At 61.4% G+C, this 25,102-nt stretch overlaps 2 protein-coding genes across 9 annotated transcripts in view; one reads left to right on the plus strand and one right to left on the minus strand.

Moving 5' to 3' along the window:
• TREH (trehalase) overlaps nucleotides 1-5,101 on the plus strand; it is a 23,768-nt gene extending 18,667 nt beyond the window's left edge. Inside the window, exons 9-22 of the mRNA XM_008690006.2 lie at nucleotides 129-229; nucleotides 362-506; nucleotides 592-679; nucleotides 1,407-1,507; nucleotides 1,658-1,750; nucleotides 1,865-1,981; nucleotides 2,089-2,211; nucleotides 2,422-2,471; nucleotides 2,569-2,763; nucleotides 3,326-3,543; nucleotides 3,816-3,927; nucleotides 4,277-4,389; nucleotides 4,605-4,658; nucleotides 4,906-5,101. Of these exons, the coding sequence (XP_008688228.2) occupies nucleotides 129-229; nucleotides 362-506; nucleotides 592-679; nucleotides 1,407-1,507; nucleotides 1,658-1,750; nucleotides 1,865-1,981; nucleotides 2,089-2,211; nucleotides 2,422-2,471; nucleotides 2,569-2,763; nucleotides 3,326-3,543; nucleotides 3,816-3,927; nucleotides 4,277-4,389; nucleotides 4,605-4,658; nucleotides 4,906-5,058 (1,663 nt within the window). The 3' untranslated portion in view covers nucleotides 5,059-5,101. The remainder of the gene's footprint in view (nucleotides 1-128; nucleotides 230-361; nucleotides 507-591; nucleotides 680-1,406; nucleotides 1,508-1,657; nucleotides 1,751-1,864; nucleotides 1,982-2,088; nucleotides 2,212-2,421; nucleotides 2,472-2,568; nucleotides 2,764-3,325; nucleotides 3,544-3,815; nucleotides 3,928-4,276; nucleotides 4,390-4,604; nucleotides 4,659-4,905) is intronic.
• Nucleotides 5,102-5,289: 188 nt separating this feature from the next.
• The window catches only part of PHLDB1 (pleckstrin homology like domain family B member 1), a 37,889-nt gene continuing 18,076 nt past the window's right edge, over nucleotides 5,290-25,102 (minus strand). For 2 of the 8 annotated variants that reach the window (XM_040631156.1, XM_040631155.1), the window contains exons 9-24: nucleotides 24,886-25,014; nucleotides 24,368-24,523; nucleotides 20,934-21,044; nucleotides 20,716-20,805; nucleotides 18,191-18,364; nucleotides 17,622-17,762; nucleotides 16,122-16,262; nucleotides 15,865-15,967; nucleotides 15,370-15,414; nucleotides 14,497-14,791; nucleotides 14,327-14,417; nucleotides 12,894-13,040; nucleotides 11,184-11,300; nucleotides 10,822-10,924; nucleotides 7,462-7,547; nucleotides 5,290-6,589 (exon numbers count right to left, since the gene is read on the minus strand). In XM_040631156.1, the coding sequence (XP_040487090.1) occupies nucleotides 6,449-6,589; nucleotides 7,462-7,547; nucleotides 10,822-10,924; nucleotides 11,184-11,300; nucleotides 12,894-13,040; nucleotides 14,327-14,417; nucleotides 14,497-14,791; nucleotides 15,370-15,414; nucleotides 15,865-15,967; nucleotides 16,122-16,262; nucleotides 17,622-17,762; nucleotides 18,191-18,364; nucleotides 20,716-20,805; nucleotides 20,934-21,044; nucleotides 24,368-24,523; nucleotides 24,886-25,014 (2,070 nt within the window). In that variant the 3' untranslated portion in view covers nucleotides 5,290-6,448. The remainder of the gene's footprint in view (nucleotides 6,590-7,461; nucleotides 7,548-10,821; nucleotides 10,925-11,183; nucleotides 11,301-12,893; nucleotides 13,041-14,326; nucleotides 14,418-14,496; nucleotides 14,792-15,369; nucleotides 15,415-15,864; nucleotides 15,968-16,121; nucleotides 16,263-17,621; nucleotides 17,763-18,190; nucleotides 18,365-20,715; nucleotides 20,806-20,933; nucleotides 21,045-24,367; nucleotides 24,524-24,885; nucleotides 25,015-25,102) is intronic. The other 6 variants (XM_040631157.1, XM_040631158.1, XM_040631159.1 and 3 more) reach the window with 6 other exon arrangements.

Raw genomic sequence — 25,102 nt, forward strand, 5'->3', positions numbered from 1 at the left:
CCCCCCCCCCCCCCGGGCACACTCACACAGAGCCCCGGGCCAATCCAGGGAACATGCCCAGAGTCGAGCCTTCCTTCTCCCCTAATGGTGGTGACCTGACCTCCCCCCCTCCCCGACACTGTCCGCAGCCAGATTTACTGCCACGGGGAGCTCCTGCACCACGTGCAGATGGCCAAGCTCTACCAGGATGACAAGCAGTTCGTGGACATGCCGCTGTCCTTGGCTCCAGGTGAGGTACCGGGGCCACCTCCTGAAGCTTCGACACCAAAGATGACAGAGGGCAAGACCAGGCAGAGAGGGGCCTCCATCCGGGAGGGGCTCCTGGGGCCCACCTGACCCCTCTTTGCCGCCTGGACCCCAGACCAGGTCCTGCAGCGCTTCGGTGAGCTGGCCGCCGCCTACAACCACAGCATTCCCCAGCAGCAGCTGCAGGCATTCATCCAAGAGCACTTCCAGTCCGTGGGGCAGGAACTGCAGTCCTGGACTCCTGAGGACTGGAAGGACAGGTACCGCCTGGACAGAAGACGGGAGGGGGCCCTTTGGACAGGCCTGCCTGCCTATCTGAACCCTGTGGGGTTGGTGTTCTTCCAGCCCCCGGTTCCTGCAGAAGATCTCTGACCCCAAGCTGCGAGCCTGGGGAGAACAGCTCCACCAGCTCTGGAAGAAACTAGGAAAGAAGGTATCCATGTCCTGGGTCTCGGCCAGGGGGATGGAGCTGGGAGAGGGGGCTGCCAGCTTGGGGCCCACACTGCCCTTAGAGCACAGACTAAGACAGTCCCCCAGCCACTGAGCCCTTGAATGGAGCTCTCTAGAAGGAATTTCTAGAGGGGGAGAAGGGAACGTCTATTTCTAACTTCTCACCTCCTCCCTGAAGCCCTCACCATCCTCCCCCCACCCCCAGCAAAACTAGCCTGTCCTGCCACTTCCAGGCTGCCACCTAGGCTCTCTCTTTCCCAAACTAATCAGGTCAGGACTGTGCTCAGGAACAGTTGCCACTGCTGACTGTGGGCTGTGGTCAGCATATTCTTAGATGCTTTCTATTCCTCGAGGCTCAGAGAGGGCAGTGGTTTGCTCAAGGCTGCACAGCACCTGTCCCAGAGGATGGGAGCCCTGGGTCTCTGGGCCTGGCTTGGCGGTGGCAGCAGAGACAGGGGAAGGGGAGTGGAGGAAACGGTCCTGGTCCTAATACTAGTCGCTGCCTGGTGAGCACCTGCCAGGGCCGGGCTGAGTTAGCAGGGACTCCAGAGGCCAGCATGTGGGGGCCGAGCAGACCCGACTTCGGCGGCTCCGGCCTTGCCCAAAGCCACACGGCTGACCTGCAGCAGAGCCAGCACTCCTGCACCGGCCGCCAGGGCCTCCACACGGCGGGGCTCGCGGGCTTTCTGTGCCCTCTGTCCTGACTGCAGGTGAAGCCAGAGGTCCTCAGCCACCCGGAGCAGTTCTCGCTGATCTACTCGGCCCACCCCTTCATCGTGCCTGGCGGGCGCTTCGTCGAATTCTACTACTGGTGAGCGGCCAGGGCTGCAGGGCGGGGGTCGGGGAGCCTGGGGCCAGCGGGCTGTCCCGAGCAGAGGGGGGCACCCTGACTGGCCCCGGGTGTGCAGGGCGAGGGGGGGGAGTGCGGCGTGGGGGGTGCCTGAGCTGTCCTTGTCCCCAGGGACTCCTACTGGGTGATGGAGGGGCTGCTGCTCTCTGAGATGCCCGGGACGGTGAAGGGCATGCTGCAGAACTTCCTGGACCTGGTGCGGATGTAAGGGGGGCGGGCCCCTCAAGGCTGGGGCGGAGAAGCCATGGGCTTGGCGCTAGATTGGCCTTGGCCTTAGCCGCTGGGCGGATGCACCTCAGCCGGTGTCCTTCTCGGCAGCTACGGCCACGTCCCCAACGGGGCCCGCGTGTACTACCTGCAGCGGAGCCAGCCCCCGCTTCTGACGCTCATGATGGACCGCTACCTGACCCACACCAACGACACCGCCTTCCTCCGGTGGGCACCCGGTCCCCCTGCTGCCCCGCAGGCCCCCTGCCTGGGACCTCCCAGGGCGGGAATGAGGGGCCGTGCCTGGGCTGAAGCGGTGCCTGGCTCCACCCCAGGGACAACATCGGGACCCTAGCCTTGGAATTGGACTTCTGGACGGAGAACAGGACCATCTCTGTGAGCTCGGGGGGAAAGAGCTACGTCCTGAATCACTATGCTGTCCCTTATGGGGGACCCAGGTAAGGAGCCGCCTGCCAGCCTCTGTCTCTTGTTACTCACTCTGCTCTGAGGGCCATGACTTAGCCCTGCCTCTTGGATGCTGATACCGAAAGCCCTGGGCAATCCAGGGCCCACGAAGGTCAATCCAAGGGCGGTTGAAGCAACATGGCTCAGCCTCCAGCTTGGGCTTAGACCCTCCTAGTGCCGGGATGCCCACTTTCCTCTTCCAGGCCGGAGTCCTACAGCAAAGATGCCGAGCTGGCAGACACATTGCCAGAAGGTGAGCGGCAGCAAGGTTAGGGATTGGGGTGGGGCTGGGAGCCTGGTGTTGGGTGTCAGGCCCTGGTCCCCCATCCCCTGCTGCCTTGTCCTCACAGGGGACCGGGAGGCTCTGTGGGCTGAGCTCAAGGCTGGGGCTGAGTCTGGCTGGGACTTCTCTTCACGGTGGCTCGTCGGAGGCCCAGACCCCACATTGCTCAGCAGCATCCGGACCAGCAAATTCGTGCCTGTTGACCTCAATGCCTTCCTATGCCAGGCAGAGGAGCTGATGAGCAACTTCTACTCCAGACTGGGTGAGCGCACCAGCGGGAGGGGTGGGGAAGGGGTGCTCGCCCAGCTTGCGTCCTACCTCAGCCTTGGCTGTGGAGCTGGAAGTAGGACCCCGAGTGAAGGGCCTCCAGCCTCCTGGCCGGCTCCATACCTCACCGCTAGGGCAGGAGTACAGATGGAGCCCACTCTCCTCTCGCCCTCGCTTTCTTACTGGGAGGGACTACTAGGGTCTGTGAGAGGACACCTGTGTCCACACATTCCAACTCCCTCCATTCTCTCTCCCCAAACAATTGCCCATGGACCTGCTGGAGCTAGGGAAATATGCACGGCCAGTGCCCTCCCAGGACAGACCCGGGAGCGGGCCAGTGCAGGTCCTGAGGGCCCTACAAGGGCTGTGGCTCAGGAACTCCTAGCTCCTGGAGGCCAGAAGTGTGGGCTCCAGGTCTGCATGTCCCCTGATGTCAGGACTTCTAGCCCTCGGGGAGGGGGACAACAACAGGAGGCCAAAGTAGACCTCTTTCTTGAAGGCATGGGACCCAAGGTCAGGTACCCTGGGTGCTCAACCTAAAGATAGTGTCACCCTAGGGAACGACATCCAAGCCGCAAAGTACAGAGATCTGCGGCAACAGCGCATAGCTGCCATGAGAGCCATCCTGTGGGATGAAGAGAAAGGTGCCTGGTTTGACTATGACCTTGAGAAAGGAAAGAAGAACCTAGAGTTTTACCCATCCAACCTCACTCCTCTCTGGTCCGGCTGTTTCTCTGACCTAGACGCCGTGGACAAGGCCCTGAAATATCTGGAGGTGGGGGGGTGGGCAGCAGGGCTGGTATATTGGGGTAGCACTACCTGCCCTCTCCCTGAGTCTGAGCTAGGGACCTCTGGCAACTGGCAGCCACCCCCTCCTGTTCCAACCCTGGGCCTGAGCCTGCAGGTCCTGCTGCAGCCACCAGGGGGCAGCTGTGAGCCAAGAAGAGAAAGCCCAGGAAGGGGGACATCTGGCTTGAGGAGGGCCCAGCCTCTTGGCGCCTCATCCAGCCCCCGTCCACAGTCCTAGAAATGTCTGGAACCTTCTAGGACAGCCAGATCTTGACCTACCAGTACGGGATCCCGACCTCTCTCCAGAACACAGGCCAGCAGTGGGACTTCCCCAATGCCTGGGCCCCCCTTCAGGACCTGGTCATCAGAGGTAGGGAGTAGGGAGGCAGGGATGGGGCATATCCCAGGGCCTTCCCCCCTTGCATCTGAAGGGCCAGCCTTCTGGGGCTGGGAAGGTGTGAACAAAGCACGTGGGGTCTTTCTCTGGCTCTTCTGTTCTCTTGGCTTCCCACTCGGCAGACCTTTGATGGAACCAGCCCTCCTTTCTCCCTCCAAACCTGGACCCTGGGGAAGGAGCACATTGGCTTTTCACGTGGCTCACGATGGAGGTCTTAGGGCCCGGGCCTCTCTCCCTCCTTGAGGAGAGTGAGGCTCAGGCCTCTGCTCCCCCTGGGACGGGGACTCAGGAGATTCAGGGTCCTACCTGGGGTGGGGTCTAGGTCTGGCCAAGTCTCCTTCACCTCGGGCCCAGGAAGTGGCTTTCCAGCTAGCTCAGAATTGGATCCGAACCAACTTTGAGGTCTACTCCCAAAAGTCAGCCATGTTTGAGAAGGTGAGCTGCGTGGGTGGGGATGGGGGTTGCCAGGCTTTGCCAAGCCCAGGGACAGTGGTGACGCCCAGTGGCCATTGTTGGGCACTGCAGGGGTCAGAGCTGCAGGCCAGAGCAGCTTCTCCCAAAGGGGCTCCCATTTCTTGCTCCCCCTGGAGAGCTGAGGTGGGGAGCCTTGGGGTAGTGCCCACCCTTAGAGCCTATTCTTTTGTTTCCAGTATGACATCAGCAATGGTGGTCAGCCAGGTGGTGGAGGGGAGTATGAAGTTCAGGTGAGTGAGCCCACATCCTACTGGGAGCTGCAGGGTTCTGTTGTCCCCACAACCGGCTAGGACCTCCCCTGTCTGGGCCTCTATCTCCTCCCATGTATGTGGGTCCACAGGGAGGAGGCTGACTGGAGCTTCTTTGTACCCCTGGGGTTAGGCAGTTCTAGAGTCTCTGTGTGGGGATCCCACAGCCCCTGAAAGGATGTGGGGCCTTCCCCAGAGATCTTGCCTCACTGGTCCTGTCCCTCTCCAGGAGGGCTTTGGCTGGACCAATGGAGTGGTCCTGATGCTCTTAGACCGCTATGGTGACCGGCTGAGCTCGGGGACCCAGACAGCTTTCCTGGAGCCCCACTGCCTCTCCGCTGCCCTTCTGCTCAGCCTCCTCCCCAGCCTCCTGCCACAGTGATGGGCCTCCCTGCCCCATCTGCCTCATTAAACTTCTGCGTGAGTCCCTGCCTTCTCCTGCCTCTTCATCCTCCATGCCCCAGCCAGTCCTTGGGGTGGGGTCAGGGTAGGGACCTAGAAGTCATGGGTTGGGCCCTTGTCCCTCCTGGAACATCAGTAAGAGGAAATCCTGTTTTGTGGGGACACTTAGTCCTCCCACCCTCATACCCCCCGTAACCTGGCTTCCCAAACACATACTCCAAATGCTTTATTGTTCTGTTGAGATGCTTACAAATACTGCAAATCCCCCCGCCCAGGGCCCAGCAGCCGTGGCCCAGTGGTGGGCAGGGAGGTGGGCTTAGTGTTAAGGCGTGAAGGGCCGAGGCCAGACAGCTGGTGGCCTGGTCCTCTGCTCTCCATTTCTGCCCCCCTTCCGAGGCTGAAGGGAGGGCAGCCTGACCTCAGGGTCATCTCCCTCTGCCGCCTCCTCTCCTACTCGGATTCCTCCCCTGGGGCCTCTGAGCAGTCCTCCATCTCTGTCAGAACCCGTCTAGCTGCCTCTCCCCTCTGCTTCCCTCCTCCTCCAGTCTCTGGATGTCCGAGCTTCGTCCCTTCTGGCTCTAAGCAAGGCACGAGTGGAAGGGAGAGGGCTGGACTGGGGGGCGGGCAGGTGGGGGGTGTTTGGTCCCTTCCCCCCCAGAGATGTACAGGGTCTTGGCCTGGAGAGATGGCGGTACGTACCCTCAGACGGGCCCAGGGTTGAAGCATGGGCGGAGCCACAGAGCCACGGCCATGAGTGTGTGACCGTGACGATGAAGCAGTCACTATGGAGATCAGGGTTTGGGGTCTGCAAAAAGGGGATGGGGTTGGGACCTCAAGGATGGCACTTGAGGTCTCTGGCCCTTGAACAAAGTAATAAAACTGCAGGAGAGCAGGGTAGAGCGGGGTTTGAGAAGTACAGCGCCTGAGCTGTCACCCCACTCTGGATGTGGCTCTCCTCAGCCCCCAAGGCCCCTGCAACGGGGGGGCTGAGGCAAGAGGGGATCTTTGGCAGATTCTGGTACCATAATTTGTCCTTTGCGAAAGAGAACACAGGCTGGGGAGCACAGGTGCCCGGTCTGAGCCCGAGGCCCACTCTGTGCTAGCTCCGTGGCCCCGGCGGCCCTGGGGCGGGACCCTGAAGGGTTATTGCAAAGTCTGAGTTCCCAGGAGCCGCCCCACTTTCTCTCTGCTGGCTGGTTCTTTAGGGGGCCTGAGCTCACGTTCACAGGACTGGCTCCTTACAGAACAGTACGAAGTCTTGTACAAAAGCCCCGGTGGCGCGCCGCCCTCCAGGGCCTCTGGGAGCGCTCCTGCGGGGCTCGGGGCCGAGAGTGCCGCCGTCTCCAGGGGCAGAGCAGCGCAGCAGGCGCTCAGTTCATGAACTGAGTGTAGCCCTCCGCTCCGGTGACAATGACGTCCATCCAGATGCGCATGGCCTCCGCGGACGGGGCCACCATGTAGTACAGCCGGTCGTGGGTCTTCACACAGAAGGTGAGGGCTGGGTTCGGGCTCTGCCCAGGGAGAGAGGACGGGCTAAGGCAGGGCTCACCTCTGACGTTCCATCTGCCCTGGAACTCGAGACGGAGTCCCAAATAGGCCCCAGACCTAGTCCCCACCAGTCACGGGGGCCCCGGGCCACGATGTTCCCCTCCTCACACCTGGGCTGTCCTTGGAACCCGGCAGGGCCATACGCGGCCACACGGGGGCCCTGTTTCTGGGCACCCGTGGGCAGAAAAGGGAGTAGCAACAGCACCAGAGGGCTGTTCCCATGAGGACCCGAGCCTCCTCTCGGCACCAGAGGGGCAGAGGGAAAAAGCTGCGAGTGGGATGCTGGGCCCAGGACCCCCAGAGGAGCAGACGTCAGGGCTGAGGCAGCACCAGAGGCTTGCGGGGAGGCTGATTTGCATGAGGGCAGAGGGCCCAGGCCTCAAACATGTCCCCTTTATTAGTCCCCTCAGCCCAACCCCGTCCCTGAGAACCCCTTCCTTCCCTCTCAGCCATCCCTTCGGAGCCACCGCCTGCCTCCCCCCAGGGGCAGGGCCTGTTGTCATCTCAGAGGAGGGGGCAGCAAGCACCTTGGGCCCACAGGGGCTCCCTGCAGCCCCCGCTGGTCCTCCCTCTGGCCCGGGGAAGGGGGGGCTGGAGGGGAGAGTAAAAGGTCAGGGACCAGTAGGGGACAGGAGGCATTAATGGGCAGTAGTTGTGGTTACAGGTAGGTGGGGAGGGGTACTTCAGTCACCACAGTGAAGCTGAAAAACCTCTTCTGGGAAGGGGAGAGGGAGAGAGGAAGAGAGAGTTTACAGAGAGACAGGAGTGGGTCCGGGACTCGAGAACACAGGCCGGAGGCGGCTGGGCCCACCCCTGCCCTGCAGCCCACTCTCACCTTGGCCGCGCTGCGCAGGTGGTCATAGTACACTTCCTCGATGGCCTGGAAGTAGATGACCCCCTTCAGCTTCGTCTCATGCTTGTCTGCCAAGAAAACAGGGCCGGGCTGAGGCGGCCTGCCATGCCTCAGGCGAAGCTTCCCGCCTGGGAGACGGGTGGATTCCCAGGACTCCCAAACAGCCCGACAGTGCTCGCTCAGCCTTGCTCAGAATTAGAGAATGCACGTTAGAACTTCACCGAGATACCACCTCGCACCTATCAGAAGGGCAAAAACACACAACAAACAGCACACTCGGGCAAGTTTGTGGAGAAACAGGTGGCCTAACAGACGACAGGCGGAGCACACAGTGGTGACCCCTCTGGGCGGACGTGGCCAAATACCAGGATGCCGACGGTTTGCCCTCCGAGCCAATGACTACGCTTACGACCACTGACCTTACAAAAGCAAACGTGACTGTTCACCACAACAGTATGTGTAGTCTGGAAACAACCCGAGTGTCCATCGGGTAGAGACTGGTCAGTACATTAGAGTTTAGCACATGATGGGATTCACGGGATCCTGGACCTCTGTTAAATGATACAGAAACATCTCGTGGCCAGCAGTGTTCTCAAGCAAATCGCATGCTGCTGCCTCAGCCCGCCAGCCTCTCTGCTGCTTCCCTCGCTGGGACCCGCCGCCGCCTTGGCTCTGCCCACACCCCCGTCCCCTGCACCGACTGCGAGTTCCATCCGGCCTGCCAGAGCTGCTCCCGGGCCCTTCACCGTAGGCTCTGGGTACACTGGAATGGTCTGCAGCCCATTCCCTTGGCAGACCCCTAAGTGGTCTTCGAGACCCACTGCAAATGTGACCGCTCCGGTACCCGGTGCTCCCATAGCACGGACATTCCTCCCCCCACCCTCCTCTACCTGTGCCCAGGTCTGCCTCCTCCAACACCAACGACTATGTGCCTAGCACACAGTAGGTGCTCAGTGTGGAATAAATGAGTCCCAGGCACTGGCATCACCAGAAATCAGAGAACCTTCTTTTGGGAACCTATACTCTAGTGGGGAGGAAAGCACAGACATGTGGGCATTTATGAGCTACGCGACCTTGGGCTTGGCTGGGAACAGCGAGAGCGCATCTACACGTCGGAGGCCGTCCTGAGTCCTAGGTGGTCGGCACCGTGTCTGGCACGGGCCGTGGCCTCTCTGATCACAGGGCAGATGGAGCCTGTGTAAGGCAAGGGTTCCACATAGCGGAGGGCGGGGCCTGTTCCCGGGAGGGCGGGGCCCGCTCCCAATAAGGCGGGGCCAGGGAAGGCTCCACGGAGGCTGTATCTGATCTGGACCCCATAGAATAGAGGGAGTCCACCGAGTTAGTGGGAGGAGGAGCCAGGTAGGGAGAAGGGCAAGTTCAAGGCAGGAGCAGGCAAGTCACACCCAGGGCCCTGATCAGGCCCAGGCCCATCTCCATCAGACACTTCCCCTTGGGACGAGGATGCAGCCCCTCCCTGGCCTCCAAGCCTGGCCATCCCTCCAACAGCAGCACCTTTCCACCTCTTCCTTCATGGGAAACAGTATGAGCTCCGGCGCCCCCCCTTCCTTACCACCCACCTCTCCTCATCTTGTGCAATCTGGCTCCCGCCCTAAATGGAAGGGCCTCTGGGTCCACGTTATTCTTGGCCTTTCTGCAGTGTCCCTCATCGCTGGCCACACTCCCTGCCTGCGAATGTCTGCTCCTTTGGCTGGCTTCCCTCCCCGTTTCCGCCCCTCATCAGAACGGGATCTTCCTTCACTTCACAGACATTCAGGAAGGTCATGAATGGCCAGCGCCAGCCCAGCACCTGGCCTGTGGCTTCCCGCTTTCCTGCCTTTCCCTCTTTGCCTCCTTCCTCTTCCTCCTTCCTAGGGTACAGCCCTTCCCTCTTCTCTGTAGTCCAAATGCCTGGGTTCAGTTTTAGCTCCACAGCTTAGGAGCTGTGAGACTTTGGGCAATTTACTTAACCTCTCTGAACCTATGTTCCTCATCTGTAAAATGGGTATAAAACGGTGCTTCCCACACAAGATGATGAAGAAAAGTCAACGAGATGATACGTGCAGAGTGCTCAGCACAGCCCCCGGTTCGTGCAGCGCTCAGTATGACCTGCTATTACTCTCACTCCAGCACATTCAACTTTAACCCTGACCTTTCTCCCAAACTTAGGGGCACTTCAACCTCAACATGCCTAACATGGAGCTCTTCTACCCCAGGCCTGTTTCTCTCAAATGCCCACAGACTCCGTTCCCAGCCCGGGTGGAAACAGGGAGACACGTGTGCCTCTGCCTCTCCTGCCTCCCACAGCCAGGGCCCAGGCAATCAAGGAAGGCTTCTTGGAGAGGGTGGCACTTGGTTAGGGACCAGATTAGAGGGAAGGCAGGCACTCCAGGCCTCGGTGTCTCTGGCACCAGACACTTAAGCACTCTCCTACCAGGCTCTGACCAAGATTGCTCTTCCCGGCTTTACGGTTGGGTAGGGCTGGGTGACTGGCTGAGCAGCCCCACTAGTAACCTGAGGACAGACCTCAGCCAGGGCATTTAATGCCCACGCAAGGCGTCACCAGGCTTCTCTTTACTCTCTGCCACTGTGGCCAGCAAGGTTCTAAAAACGCATGCTCTCCAACAAAGGGCACACTGATGCAGAGGGGAGCAGAGCCCCCACCAACCCAAAGGTACACAGCCCCGTCTCGGGTAAGAAAGGAAACCTTGCGGTTTTGAGACACTGGCATCTCAGGCCTGGTTGTCCCGCGGCACACCCTGGCCTCTCCCGACCTGTGCGCCACACAGCATGCTGTGCTCAGCGTGGGAACCGTCCCGAGGGAACTGCAGGGATGGGCAACTACGCCGGAGGCAGGATGGAGAGCACAGAGGGAGCACGATGCGCCAGGGGGCCTGTCCCCAGGGCTGTCCCGAGCACTCCCTGGCACTGCTCAGCCGCTTGTCTCAGAGTCTTTGGGGGAACGCGCCCAAGGCAGAATCCACGGGACTCCACACGCCCACGGAGCCCGGGCGTCCCTACAGCACAGCCATGCTGCCTGGGTTCCCACCGTCTGCCTCCCCGACGGCAAGCTCCACAGGGACAGAGCTGCAGCCACCCTGCTCGTCACCAAGGCCTCGAACAGTGCCCAGAACTCACCCCAGGCTCGCTGATGTTGCCACGTACGTGAACAAACAAAAACCGAAGGCGGCCCAAGTACGGCCTGCACGCCGTCAGGGAGGGGCAGACAAGCCCCAGCTCAAGCCCCCACCCCCCACTGGCAAGCCCGGCCTCCTTCCAGAAGGCCAGCCGTCCTAGGTGACAGCCCAAGGGGCCAGGCTCCGAGACGGTGTCACAGGAACTCACCCACGTAATAGGAAAGGGTGCGCTTGAGCCGGTCGAAGACAAACCAGCGCTTCTTCCACGATTTGATCTTGCCGCCCATCTTGACCAAGTAGCCGCGGCAGACCTGGCGAGAAGCAGGAGTGAGGAAGGACCCACAGGCGTAGCCCCCAGACGCGCTCCCTGGAGCCGCACGATCAAAGCCATCGCCTATGCCCGGGCTTCGGGGGGCTGTGCCCCACACCTCTTCAGGCCCGCACCCCAGGTCCTGGGACGGAGACCTCTGGTGTTAGTGCAGGAACTGGGGCCACTATTCCGAGGGCCCAGGAGGTGCCCAGGCGACGGGGTCCTCACCCCAGCGCCCCGGGGCCGCACGGGCCTCGCACCTTGCTGCTGAGAACCACGTGCAGGCAGGTATCGACGCCGTGGCCCGACGACTCAATGTGGGTCTTCAAGTCAAAGTCCTCCTTCCGGATTGGCAGGTAGCGGGTCAGAGGTCGTGCCTGGGAGCAGAGGACAGTGTCAGCAGAGTCTCCTCTCTTCCCCGCCTCACTCCCCTGTCCAGGTCCCTTGGCTTCAGGCCCGAACTCCCACTGCTGCCATCACTCCCTCCTGCCCCCCGGGGCTGTCGCTCTGGTTCCACAGCGCTTGTGGCAAAAGCAGAGACCTAGCAGGCCTGCATCGATGCAACCCTGGCCTGGGCAAAGGGCTGAGTGGCTCCATGCCTCCATTTCCCCACCTAGGACCAAGACACAGCCATCCCTGTCTTGTCCCTGCCCCTCGTCTCCCTCCTGGGCTGAACGGAATAAAGCAAGAGGCCACAGGTAAGCACGCTCTGGGGAGCAAAGCCCACTAAGCAATCCGGCCTCTGACTTCTCATGGGATCTTTTGGATCACGTGCCCTCTGGGCCTCCGTTTCCTCCTATGTAAAACAAGATAATCACTAAGGTCCGTCCCATCTCAAAAATTCTGATACCAACTAGAACTCTCAGTCAACTGCAATGTTTCTCCTGCAACCTCTACATTAGAATAGCCAGAAAAGGAAACATCATAAATTATTTAGAGAAAAACAAAACGCGCACCTTCCAGGAGGTGCCCAGATGGACTGGCTGCACCCACTCCCACAGCAGACAGCGGAGTCACAGCAGCAATGCCTGAGCTCCAGGGCAGGGGGCTACGGGGGGGCCAGACGCAAAGTGGCCACTGACTGAGGCAGGAAAGGGGGACTGGACGCCTGACAGAGGTCCCAAGCTCAGAGGTAAAACTCATGAGTTTCTGATTATGTTTTTCTTCGTATTTTTTAGAAAGAGAACGAGACAGTGAGCGTGCAGGGGCAGAGGGAGAATCCCAAGCAGGCTCCACACTCAGCGAGGAGCCCGACGTGGGGCTCGATCTCATGACCCCGAGATCATGACCTGAGCTGAAATCGAGAGACACTCAACTGATGGAGCCACCCCGGCGCCCCCTGGTTATTTCTTAATCCCCAAACCCAATCCAGGTGGCCTACCCCTTAAAATTCATGTTGTTACCTCCCAGGACGTCAGGGAGCTGTGGTCACTGCTGGGGAAGATCCCACAGGACCCCCAGCCTGGGGGGGGGGGGTTGCTCTAAGACTCAGGAGGAAGGACTAGCCTGAGTCCCACAGGCTCTCACGGCGGGGGGCCAGGATCTGAGACCGGAGACATGGATAGAGCGCCCTATACAACCTAGCTTCTCCTTCCACCTTCAACCGTTCTGCTCAAATCTTCTGCATAAAGAAAACGCTCAGGGTTCCCATCCCAGCACGAGTACAGTTCTCTCTTGGAGATGTAAACCAAACGTCAGTGTGACACCATCTGCTGGAGGGGGGCCTGGAGCTGCCATGCCTGGTGCAGTGAGGGCCAGGACAGCCACGAAACACACGCACGCACATACACCCAGCTCTCTGTTCCTGGGGGTTGAACGAGTCCCAAACAGAATCCTGCTTGTCCTGAGCCAATAGCAGTCTTTTCTGGAGAAGAGGCTCTACAGCCCCACAGGGCTACCCTGGGGTACCCCTAGCCCTCCATAGCCCCCCCCACAAGCCAACTGCCCAGCACACCCCAGAGCCCACTTACCTGGGAAAACTGTTTCTCCCGCATCTTGACCTCCTTCTCCACCAGCTGCTGCCTCCTGGCGCTCTCGCTCTGCAGCCTCCGTTCCACCTGCTCGCGCCGCCTCCGCTCTTCCTCCAGGGCCTGCCGCCGGAGCTCCATCTCCCGCTCCTGCCCCCAAAGCCAGGGGTCAGCGCCCGCCGCTGCCCTCTTCCGCCCCTTCCCCTGCCGCCCCTCCTCAGGCTGGGGCGGAGCTGCAGGAGGCACCCACCTCGGGGGGGCGGTCTGGCACGAGCTTCAGCCCCAAAACCCACCCTCTGCAAGCACCTTGCGGGGACGGGCACATGCTCTGAAGTGAAGCCATCCCGGCATCGGATCCGGGCTCTGCCGCCAGGACTGTGAGCCTGACAAAATCATTCACACACACCCCACCCCACCCCACCCCACCGTCTCCTCTGTAAAATGGGGCTGAGAGCACCGGCCTTCAGGGATGATAGTGAAAATTAAACGAGGTCATGTACAGAAACGCCCCGCACGGACGGCAGCAGCACGGAAGCACCGAATAAATAAACAGGGTTCTTAACACTTTTCCGTGAATTCCTACCACACGCATCACCAAAGTGACCTCCCCTGCACTGAATGTTCAGCAGTCCTTCCCTCATCACTAAGGCCCTTGGAAACCGAATACCAAACACGCGTGGCTGAACTTCCGATTTTACGGGGAAAAACATGAACTTACAAAAGCCATCCTTTAAAGAGTTTAAAGTCATTAAAACAAATCATCAAACACAAGGCACGTCAGTGACGTTTTATGTCCTCATCAACAGTAACAACTGTTTGCCGCTTCTTCCCAGCTCAAAACTGAGCAGAGTCTCCTTTCTGTCCCTTCGCCAAGAGCTGCTGGTCAATGCGCCCTCCTTCGATGACGACTAGGGGGCCTTCTTCTCTGGCTGGCCTAGCGGCTGCCTCCTCAGCTCCCACTCTCCCCTCCAGAGACGCAGCGCGCCCGGAGGGTGCAACCGGACCCCCTTCCGCCTCCCCAGGCTGTGCCCGGGACGCCCCCGGTCCCACCTGCAGGCCCGCGTGCCTCCCTCCACCCCCAGCGCTCCCTGCGGACCCTCCGCCAACACCCCTGCTCTGGCCTGGACACCTGCCTGCTCTTCTAGCCCTACCCCCTTGAGCCCCCCGTTCCCGCCTTTCCGCCCCATCCCCGGGGAAGGAACTGCCACTGGGGGCGACCAGAATCAGAGCTCCCCGGGGCCAGAACACCCGCAGAGGCAAACACACAAGGCCGGAAGCCGCCCTTCGCCCTTCGGGGGATTCTTGCTGGATGGCGGTTACTGCCGTGACACCTGCCACGTGGCCAGGCCCCCTCCCCTCGAGGAAGGCAAACCGCAGAACGCTCTTTTCCTCAAGGGAAGCTGTCGAGGCTCCCGGGGCGGGGGCGGCCGCCTCACCCGGGACTCCATGAGCCGGCTCTTCTCCGCGTGCGCTTCTTTCAGCAGCTTCTCCATCTCCTCGATCTTGCCCACGTCCAGGCCGCTGGCGCTGGGGGAGGGGGAGAGTGGGCGCATCAAGGGCCCGGCGGGCAGCGGGCAGAGGCAGGGCCGGCCCCCGGGGCGCGTACCTGGACATGTTGTCCGGCGAGCAGGCCGAGGTGCCGCCCGTGGAGATGCTGGTCTCCATGCTGTCCGAGCTCTCCAGGCTCAGCGTGTCGTAGGCGTGCTCACCGTCCTCCCCGCGCTCCCGGCCGACCGGCAGGTGGTGCAGGATGGAGTGGTGCACGAGCGGGGGGAAGCCGGAGGGGCCCGGCGGGAAGGGGGCCGCCCCGTGCAGGGCATCCCACTGGCACTGCGCCTCGGCCGCAGCCTTCTGCTTCAGCTCGGCCAGGCGCCGCCGTTGCTCCTCGATCACCTGCTGTCCTGCGGGAGGGACCGAGCAGTCACGGCGGGGCCTCTGGGGGACACGGGCAGCATCACAGAGGCAAGAGGAGAGCAGGGAGAGGTCAGCACAGGGCCCACCCCTCAGCCCCCCACCAGCTCCCCTAAAGCCACCCCTCGCCAGCCCCAGGTCCAGCCGCCCTGCCAGCGCTGCGGGCGCCTGCAGGCCTGGCGACCGCCACGTCGTCTGGCTTCAGCGCTCCCTCAGCATCCTGCGCCCCACGGGGCACTGACCCTGCCCGGCGGTGCCTCTGGCTCACAACCGTAGCCTGAAGGGCAGGGCAGGGCGCACGCACCACCCCGCCTGCTGGGGAGGGGAAGGGGCGGCGAGGTCCGCAAGCAGGTGTCCATGCAGCCCCAGCAGTGACACAGAAGCAAGAGCAACACCAGCAGGGAAGACGGAGAGACGAGGCAGAGCACAGCTGGGGCAGGAGCCAGCCGTACAGGCCATCCCAGCTCAGCCGGGGAGCCAGCGGGCGAGGAGACTGCGCAGAATAGTCATGCAGAGGCTTGAGGCGAGCTGCCTGACCAAAGCAATGCCCCAGTGACCAACGCTCTACCTGCTGGGTTGTCGGCTGGGGGGGGCTCGGCAGGAAGCGACTCGCCTGGTGTGGGGGCCCCGGGCAGAGGGTAGGGTAGAGAGACACAGAGGGGATGAGACGCGGGAGAGGCACAGACATGGGCTTCAAAACAACCAAAATGCACACAGGCAACAAGGACTCCTGGGCCCCAGAGCCGCTGTCTCAGGGAACCACCTCCAGAGGCCATCAAGTGCATCCCCCTGCCTCCAGACAGGGCAATGGCCATCCCGGCTCAGGCCAACAAGCACTCCCTTCTTTGCTGGGCTCTCTGGGAAGGACTGCATGGGCCCCAACCCTTAGTCTCTTGATAAATTTCCAGCAAGCTCTTCTTCAGATATTGAATCTGAACGCTTTCTGTGCTTGCCTAGAACTCCATTAAAGCAAAGACACCCTGCGAAAGGGGTGGCGTGGGGGGGGGGCAGATATCCAGGGCCCCCCAGGGAGAGCAGGGGGGCTGGTCCTGCAGCCACTCACCCTTCTGCTGCAGGGCCAGCTGGCGCTTGGTCTCGATGTCCTGCAGCGTGGCCGCCAGGTTGCGAGGAAGGCTGCCTGTCCCGTTCTGGGTGAGTAGAGCGCTCTGGGGAGGGGGAGAATGGAACACTGGGACCCAGGGCTCAGAAGACCCCCCTCCCAAGGCTTTCCTGGGCAGCTTTGACCTCTCCCCAGCAGCACAGCCTCCGCGTCCCTACCCCCGCCATGCCACACACACAGGCCACTCCCTGTCCTCAGACCTTTGGGGAGGGGCTCCGGCCCAGGGTAGCCACGCTGAGCTGGGAGGAAGAGGAAGAAGAACCAGAGGAAGAGGGGAGGGGGCCGCTGCGGGTCCGGGGCAGGGGGCTGGTAGCCTCACCATCCATCTTGGAGCGGTAAACCTGGAGGGAAGAGATGCTGCCTGGTGAGAGGTCCGGCTCCCCCGCTGGCCACAACCCCCATGTCACCTAGGCTGCCTGTGATCCAGGTCCTGCCCTGGTACCAGGCCTCCCTGGTCGTTTCTAGCGGACAACAGCTTTGAACTTCCTGGGCCACCAGCCCAATGGACGTGTGTTCCTGGCAGCCACCAAGCCTCTTTTCCAGGCAGCTCCCCTCTGGGCCAATCCCTGGTTCCAGATCCCAGAAAAGGTCTCAGAAAAAGACCTGTAAATCAGCCCATGCGAGGCAGCGTTCACATCGGTCGGGCAGAGCGGTGTGGGAGACCAAGGGGAGGGAAGCCGGGCTTCCTTCTGGTCCCGCCTTGGCCACTAACAGGCTGTGCGACCTCGGGGCCGTGGACCTCCCAGCTCTGGGCCCCCGCTTCCTTATCTGCAGAAGGAGGGAGCGGGACTAGAAGAAGGAACTGTCACCTCCCTCCCAGGCCTCACGTTTGCTGAATACGGGGTCTGGAGTCAAGAACCCCGACTCCTGGCATAGGCTCTACTTCTTCCTAGTCGTGGGGCTTTGGGGAGATGACTTATCTTCTCTGGGCCCCAGTGTTTGCTCTGCAAAGGCAGAGAGTGAACTGCTGATCACATGACTCAAAACACGTACGAATCTCTAAGCAGCTGGACACGAAGTAGGGCTGCCTCACGTGCTAGAAGAATCGGACTCCTCCCAAAGGGAACACGGAATCCGAGAGGAGACCGCAAACGTAGAGGCGTGGGGCCTGCACCCCAGGAGGTGATCTTGAGCACTGGGTTCCTGGGCACAACCGCAGGTCAGTGGAGTGCGCCCTGACCCCCTTCCCCACGCCACGGTCAGCAGCTGGCTACGGGCAGGCCTGTACCTTGCACGTCCTCAGGGATGTTACTTCAAAGTCTCTGTCCCACCAGTCCTGCCCCCGAGTGTCACCCCCGGGGAGACCTGGAGAGCAAAGTGCCAGCCCCACGAGTTCCAGCTGCAAGACGCCCAAGAGGGCGTCAGGCCCCCCAGACCGAGTGAGAGAGTCCGGGCCTGAGGGCTGCCGGGCACAGAGCAGAGCCGCAGTCTGCCGTAGCGCGAGGCACCCAACCCACCCCGACCTGACCGCTGCTCCTGAGGGCGCTTCAGCTGGACCGGCAAGCCTGTATGCCATCCCTGGACCCCGAGGCTGGCCCTCCTGCTGCCCAAAGGGCCCAGGGGCCCCTTGCTGCCCTGACTCGACTGCCCCCCACCCCCCATCTAAGGTGCCACCATGGGGCTGCTGGACCAGCAGGAGGTACCCAGAGCACAGAGAAGCAGGGCTCGGGGGAGGGATGGGCAGGGCAAGAGGGGGTTACCTGCAGCTGCCGGGAAGCTTTGGCGGGCAGAGGCGGGGGAGAGGAGCGCGGGGAGGCTGCAGCGGGGCCGGTCCCCAGCCCGGCCATCAACTCCTGGTACCACTGCTCTAAGTCTACGGCAGGGAGCAGCAGCTCCTCCATCTGGAGTGGGACGTGGGGATGGGGCGCGGAGAACAGGCGAGGAGGGGAAGGAAGGGGAAGGTTGGAGGAAGAGCAAAGGAAGGCCACGATCGGGAAACAGGAAGGCGAGGGAGAAGGGAAGGGAGGAAGGGAGAAAGGACAGCATGAAGAGGAGGAGAAAAACAGTGAGAGAACAGTCGCTGTGAACACACCAAGGGCAAAGAGGAACAGTCAGGACACAACTCCCAGACCAGAGACTCGTGCTATGCCAACCGCGATGCTAGCCGGCCAGCGCCCACAGGCACTGAGCACTCCCCGGGGGCTGGCCTGGAGCTCCGAAGCTGGGAAGCCGGGGCAGCACACACACACACACACACACACACACACACACACACACACAGCCACACCAGCAGCACGCTGGGGGCTGCAGGAACACACAGACCACCAACCTTGGGTGAAGGCGTGAGAGAAGCGAAGGAGGAGGAAGAGGGCAGCGCGGGAGGAAGGCAGGTGGTGGGAACCAGGTCCCGGGAGGCAGAGGCCCAGAAGGGCAGGCCTGGCGCAGGGGCTGTGGGCATGGGCGAGGTGCCCCACATCGCCTTTAGCTGCTCAAGCGTCACGTACTTGGGGGAAGGCCAGGATGCGGGAGGGAATACAAGAGGTTAATGGAACTGCTACACAAGAGACGGCCCTGCCCATGGGCAAGGGAAGGGTAATCACAGGGAGCACAGAGCAGCAGCCCGGGAAGGCGAGTCCTTGCAGTGGGGCGCCCTCACCCCAGGCAGAAGGCCTGCCCTTCCTTGAGCCCTCAGGAGCTGAAGCTCCCGAGGTCCCGGGGAAGAGAGGGAACCACTCCCAACCCCCCTTAGGCCAGCTGCCCTTCTCCCTTTCTGGCGAAGACAGACCTGTTGCTCCCCCCAGCCCCACCCAGGCCTAGGGCACCATCTGGCCGTCCGCCAGGAGGCACAGGTGGGCTCCCTCCGTGGCTGGTACCTCACTGTCAGGCAGGGGCTGGGCGAGCACGCTGGGGGAGGTGGCAGAAGCATGGGGGTCCGAGCAGAAGCACAGCTGGAGAACCTCAGCCAGGCTCACATACTCCTAGGGCGCCCGGTGGGAGGGGGAGGGATGGGCAGAGAAGAGGTTAACAGGGTACAACCAGGTACCCAACTGGGGGTCACTCCACTCAATACAAGGGCCGTCACTCCATTCAATACAAGATCCAGGGCAGGGGTGGGGAGCTCGGCTGCCTCCTGTGGCCGGAGACAGCTGTGGGGGGGGTGGGGGGAGGAGGGGGAACCAGAAAAGGGCAGGCAGAATAGTCCGAAGACTCTTCTTGACCTCTACCTTTTGAAGCTGGTTTAGCACCCAGGCCCTGCCCCAGGTAGACCCTGAAGGCCCACCCCGGGTTTGCTCTGGACTGGGGACAGGAGAAGCCGAGGAAAGGCCTTCCGAGAGCCCACTGAGGATCGGGACCGAGCTCCCAGAGAACCCTTCTGTCTCTGACACCTTGGGCATCCCCAGTGGGGCGCACACAGCACGGAGCACCAGCCACCGTCCCCGAGTGTCTCCTCATACCCCATCTGCTGGGACAGAAGCTGGAAGGGGTGGGATGGAGACACTCCGGTGGTGGGGGTGGGGGTGGTGGTGGCTGGCTAGACGGGCTCAGAGACAGCGAGCTTAGCAGGGAACAGCTCAAAGCCCAAGTAAAAAAACAGGCCCAGTGCCCATGGGTTAGTACTTAGAGAGATACTGGCACACTAGCTTTGTGGGGGGAGGACAGGGCCCGGCTAGTCCCTGAGCACACCCTTAGGCCCCCGAGCTTATCCAGGTGTTGCGGGCACGGCAGGCATCCGAAATGCACGCCGAGGGCACAGGAGCCCAGCCTGCCCTACCCAGAGGGAGCCCCAGCCTGGCCTAGCTCCAGAGCGCCGCTGTCCTCCGGGGGTCAGGGAGAAGGAAAATGAGCTGGAGGATCCAGTGGGTTGTGAGAACTGATGAATGGCATGCAGCATACGTGCAAATTAATATGCAAATCGGTGCTCTGTTTTCATGGGCTGCGCCGGCCCTCTCCAGAACAGCGGGATGGCACACTCACTCAGACCCTCACAAACTCTGGCCAAAGGGTCATGGGCACACGCCCTTCAACTGGGCCCGGGGGAGAAGCTGTCGGCAGGAGCTCGGCAAGCAGGCAGACAGGCAGTGGGCACAGCAGAGCAGGCCGTTAGCTGTGATTACCTCTTGTGCTTTGGGGCAGAGCTGAGTGGAAGCAGGTGGGGTTAGGGGGACAGAAGAGGCCCCAGGCTCAGAAGACCCTGGGAAAGGGACCAGAGTCGCAGACCCCAGCCCCATCTCTGAGGACTCGGAGATGAGCAGCTCAGCCTACAGAGAGGGTACACGGTGAGGGGCCCCACCCCTCACGCAGCCCGCCACCCCACCCCGGGCCTCAGTTGCTTGTGCAGCGAGGCAGGGAAAGAGCTCGGGAACCAGGGTGCACCCTGGTTGGACCTTACACCCCTGCCAGGACTCGAGAAAGAACGGCTTAAGGGACGCCCATGCCCACTTCTCAGACAAGAGCCCAGCTCTAGACTGAAGCCCTAGGAGCTCCAAGCTCAGGACCCCTAGATTCCTGTACTGCCCCCTTCGAGGGACGTCTGCCCAGCCCTGGCCCTTACCGAACCTCTGAGCTGCCCACCCTCCCCACTCGTGCCACCTGAATCCCCCAGATGTATTCAATCACCCCAAATGGCAACATCGGCAAGCTCCTCCGAGCCAGGAAGGTATCTGGAGAGCAGCAGCTGGTAGCCACAGAGGATCAAACCCCAGACGTCAGGGCCACTGCCACACAAACCTCTCCAGTTCGGGGCCAATGTCCCCAGAGTCAACCTCAGCTACCGGGGCGAGGTGCCCCATGGGGCTCTACAGCCTCCCGAGAGACCCACTGCAGCTGAAGCTAGGGCTGAGCCCAGCACGTTACCTCTTTGAGGGTGGATGTGGTCTTCGGGAAGGGTCTGCCTCCTGTGAGCGCGCGGTGCCTCCCCTCCAGCGCGGCCAGTCTCTCCTTCTCCTGCAAGCCCCAGCGGCAGGGTCACCACGGGGCGGGGGAGACCAGAGCGCTGGCCCGGCCGGCCCCTCTGCACCCGTCTGCCACCGGCCCGCCCCGAGCCGGACCCCCAGCCCGCCCGGCCGACCTACCTTCTGCAGCAGCTGCAGGGACGCGTTCTTGTCCCGCGCCAGGCGCTCGGACTCCTGCACGGCCTGCGCCCGGATCTGCCCCGCCTGGCTGTCCAGCACTGCCAGGCGCTCCTGGAGGAGAAGGGGGTGGTCGGTCAGGCCTGGGAGACAACAGGGCTGAGCCCACGGTGAGACTCTTGGCTTGGGTGGAAGGACTCAACCAGCCCTTCTGCTCGGCTTCGACTCACGCCCGGCAAACAGGCAACTACGGTCGGCTCGTCCCCCCAGCCCTCCCTCACCCAGCGACGCCTGTGCCATCAGACGCCCCCGCTCCGCCTTCAGCGAGTCCAGAACCCCGGCCGTGCTGAAGAGTTCGCCACCTACCCCACCCCCACTGCCACCCCCAAGTCCAGGCCCGCCACCTCCCGGCCCGGACCTCTGCCCCAGCCTCCTGCTCCCACTCTCGCAACTGTCTGCTGCGCCCCACGCTGCCACAGATGCCTTCTCAAAATGGCCTTGGAGCTTTGTGTTTGCTTATCTGAATTTTCAAACTTCTAAAAACATATACGTATTGCGTAATTTTTAAAAAATCCACCAGTAAGGTTAGATCACTCCTCTCCTCAAAATCTCCGAGTGATGCCTCACCACTCACAGGTGACAGCGGGGACTCCCAAGCCACCATTCGAGGGCTCCTGGAACTGGGCCTACACTCTGCAGCCCCCCAGCCCCCCTCCCTCCCCCGCCCCCGAACCCCCCAGCCTGGCCACGGGGTACAGTAAGCTGTGCAGCTGCATGCTCTCAGGCCTGACATTGCTCCCCTTAGCCCGGGAGAGCGCCCCGTTTCCACCAGCGAGAGCTCACTTCTCCAAGACCAGACCAAGCACCACCTTCTCTCCCAACACCTTCCTCAATCACCACTCAATCTCCCTGCTCCTTCCTCTGTGCTCAGATGACTCTGGAGCGCCCTCTGTCTCATACTACTGGTACTTGTGAACACGTTTCTCCATCACCACCCTGCCCAGGCTGTCCGATCCAAGGGCAGGGTCAGTGTCTTTTCTGTCTCCATATGCCCAGTAGGGCTTATTAGCACAATGCCTGGCTCAACAACCATGTGCTAAAAGGAAATGAAAAGAGAATAACGTGAGAGAGAAGAACGGGAGATGGGGGGAAAAATGGGCTGGGTTAATGCCAGGAGGGCTTCCTGAAAGAAGTGGCCTTAAACCACCACCATTAAGAGTAAGACATGAGCAAGGAGGGAGGGAAGAAGGGAGCTGTCCTAAATCTGGGGTCAGCCCAAAGGGTAATCCCCACAGCAAGATCTGCTGGTTATTGAGAACCTGTTAGAACCCAAGAACTCTGCTAAACGCTTTGCATTTGTTACCTCATTATTTTTTTTGTTTAAATGCATTGATTTTAATTTTATTATTTTTTTAAAGATTCTATTTATTTGACAGAGACACACAGTGAAAGAGAGAGCACAAGCAGGGGGAGTGGGAGAGGGAGAAGCAGGCTTCCTGCTGAGCAGGGAGCCCAATGAGGCCTTGATCCCAGGACCCTGAGACCATGACCTGAGCCAAAGGCAGACACTTAACGACTGAGCCACCCAGGCGCCCCTGGTTACCTCAATTAAACCTCTTTTGAGGCAGGTGCCTTTATGCCCATTTTACAGATAAGAACGTTGACATAGGGGCACCTGTGTGGCTCAGTGGGTTAAGCATCTGACTTCGGCTCAGGTCATGATCTCAGGGTCCTGGGATCGAGCCCCGTGTGGGGCTCCCTGCTTAGTGTGGAGCCTGCTTCTCCCTCTCCCTCTGCCCCTCCCCCCACTTGTGCACGCACAGGCGCTCTCAAAATCTTAAAAAAACAAAACAAAAAAAAACACTGACATATTCAGAGTTAATAAATGCTAGAGCTGGGATTAGAACCAAATCTGTTGGGACGCCAAAGCCAGTACTGGGGCAGATGGAGCCTGGGATGGGTGGGACACTGGGAGCTGAGGGAGGAAGGGAGGCTGAGCAAGACTCAGGAGAAGGCAAGGGGAAGAATGTGACCCCCCAGGGTCCCAGTAGCTGAGCTCGGTTCCTAGGAGCCAGGGTGGGGTTGGGGAAGAGAGAACAGGAGTCCGATCCTGCTGACCTCTCCCAAACTCCCTGGCACTTACACCCACCCGGACCTCAAAGGGATGGGATTAGCCGATCTAGGGCTCCCCGATGCATTCTCTCCAATGGGAAGAGGAAGAGGCTGGAGAAGTGCCAGCCTCTGGCCCCAGGGCAGTACAGTATAAGGACCAGATACTTTGGGGCCAGGGAGGCCTAGGGTCCAGGGCTGACTCTGAAGCTGAGAGATGTGGGGCAGATACGTAGTTTCTCTGAGCCCCGTTTCCTTGTCTATAAAATGAGGATAAGAGCACTGGCCTGTGAGACCATTGTAAGGCTGGCGTAAGATAACCCAAGAAAGCCTCCCGGCACACACCCATACCCACGTGCTTGGGAAATGCTAGCTTGCTCCCTTTCTTCCACCTGTCTCGCGTCGGGAAGCGGATGTATTTGTAAGGCAGAGAAACTCAGGGAGAGAGGCAAGGGATCCAGACACAGGGGGAGGTCCAGCAGCTCCCCACATCCCACTAGACTCAGGCTAGCCCTCGAGACCCCAGCCACCACTTTCTGACACCCCTCCCCTGATCTCACTGCCCTCATCTCCCACCCGCTCATTCCAGCCAGGCAGACGGCACGCCAGCCTTGGTGACAGGCATGGGAGCTGCTGCCCGTCCTCCCCATTCTCCTCCCCGCCTTAACACAAGCCTCCTCCCAAATGTACTATACACACACACACACACACACACACACACGCCTGCCCCATCACCCTGTCCTGGTCTGGCTGAGATCAGGAGCAGAGGATCACAGCCCTTGGAGCCCCAGAACCAGTGAGGACACCATACACAATGACCTTGTGTTCGGGCTCAGCTGAGCTAAGGCTGACCCCAGCTGGAACCTAGGGGATGCCCTTTCTAGGACCTGTGCCTGGCTCAAATATCCACATCTCAGGGCCCTATATGTTTCCTGGCACGCCCACCAGACAGAGAGCTCTACAAGGGCAGCAGCAAGCCTCCCCAGCGCCTCCTCCCCCATCTTCCCCTTTCTCTGCCTGGCCAGGGCCAATCCGGACGGGAGCCCCGTCCACTCTCCACTGGGAGCCCGCGCTCGCTAGCGGCCGCTGCTGTCTGCCCAGCGCTGACCACCCTCAGAGCCCATGCTGTCCTCACACACACCGTCCTGCTGCATTCGCTCGACACCCGTTCTTGTTTCACAGAGAGGGAAACTGAGGCTCAGAAAGGTCAAGTTAGCTTTTATGGGGTCATCAGCTGGGATCTAAACCCAGCTAGGATCCAATTCAGTGGCCTCCGACCCCCACCTGGCCCTGAGCCCCCGTGGGAGGCGGGGAGGAGGGGGCCACACCTTCCTCTTGGTGATGCTTCGGAGCAGCTCGGCCTGGCTCCGGAGCAGCCCCTGGCCCGCCAGCTCCCGCTCCTCCTCCACGCGGCTCTCCCTCTCCAGCTGCTGGAACTCCAAGTCCTCAAACAGCTTTGTCTCCGTCTCCAGGGCCTCGGCCTCCTTGAACGACAGTGACAGAGAGGGTCGGGTGGTGCTCGGGATACCACTCCGGGCCTGGAAGGCCAGGCCACAGAGGTGGGCGTTCTGAGGGCCGGCCCCAGGGAAATCGGGGAAGGGACCTGCCCCCACCCAACCCCCTTTCCTCTGCTTGGCTTTACCCGTTGCACGGGGCATCAGCGCCTGGAATAGCAGAAAGTAGCAGAAAATCGCTCCCCCCATCCTTCCCAGTCCCCTCCAAGTCACAGCACCGACCCTGGTGTCCGGCAGGTACTGCAGGGCCCAGGTGGTCCCGTCCCACCGCTCTCCTCTCTTCTGGGTGGGTGGCCCTCGGGGGCCAGGGAAGGGGGGCTGGTGAAACTGACCCTTCTCAGCTGCTCCTGTAACTGTTCCCGCACTGACTCGGGGCAGTTATCGAGCTGCGTCTGGAGCTCGGCGTAGAGCGCCTGGCGGGCCTCCAGGTGCCTCCGTCCCGCGGCCAGCTCCGCCCTCTCCTGGTCGGCGGGAGGGGGGGGGAGGGCGGGCACAGGGGAGAAACAGAACACACACTCCTCAACTCCGGGCCCGCGGGCAGCGGCGGCC

Source organism: Ursus maritimus, unplaced genomic scaffold (assembly GCF_017311325.1).
Source record: "Ursus maritimus isolate PB19 unplaced genomic scaffold, ASM1731132v1 scaffold_16, whole genome shotgun sequence".
In the NCBI taxonomy this organism is placed as follows: Eukaryota; Metazoa; Chordata; class Mammalia; order Carnivora; family Ursidae; genus Ursus; species Ursus maritimus.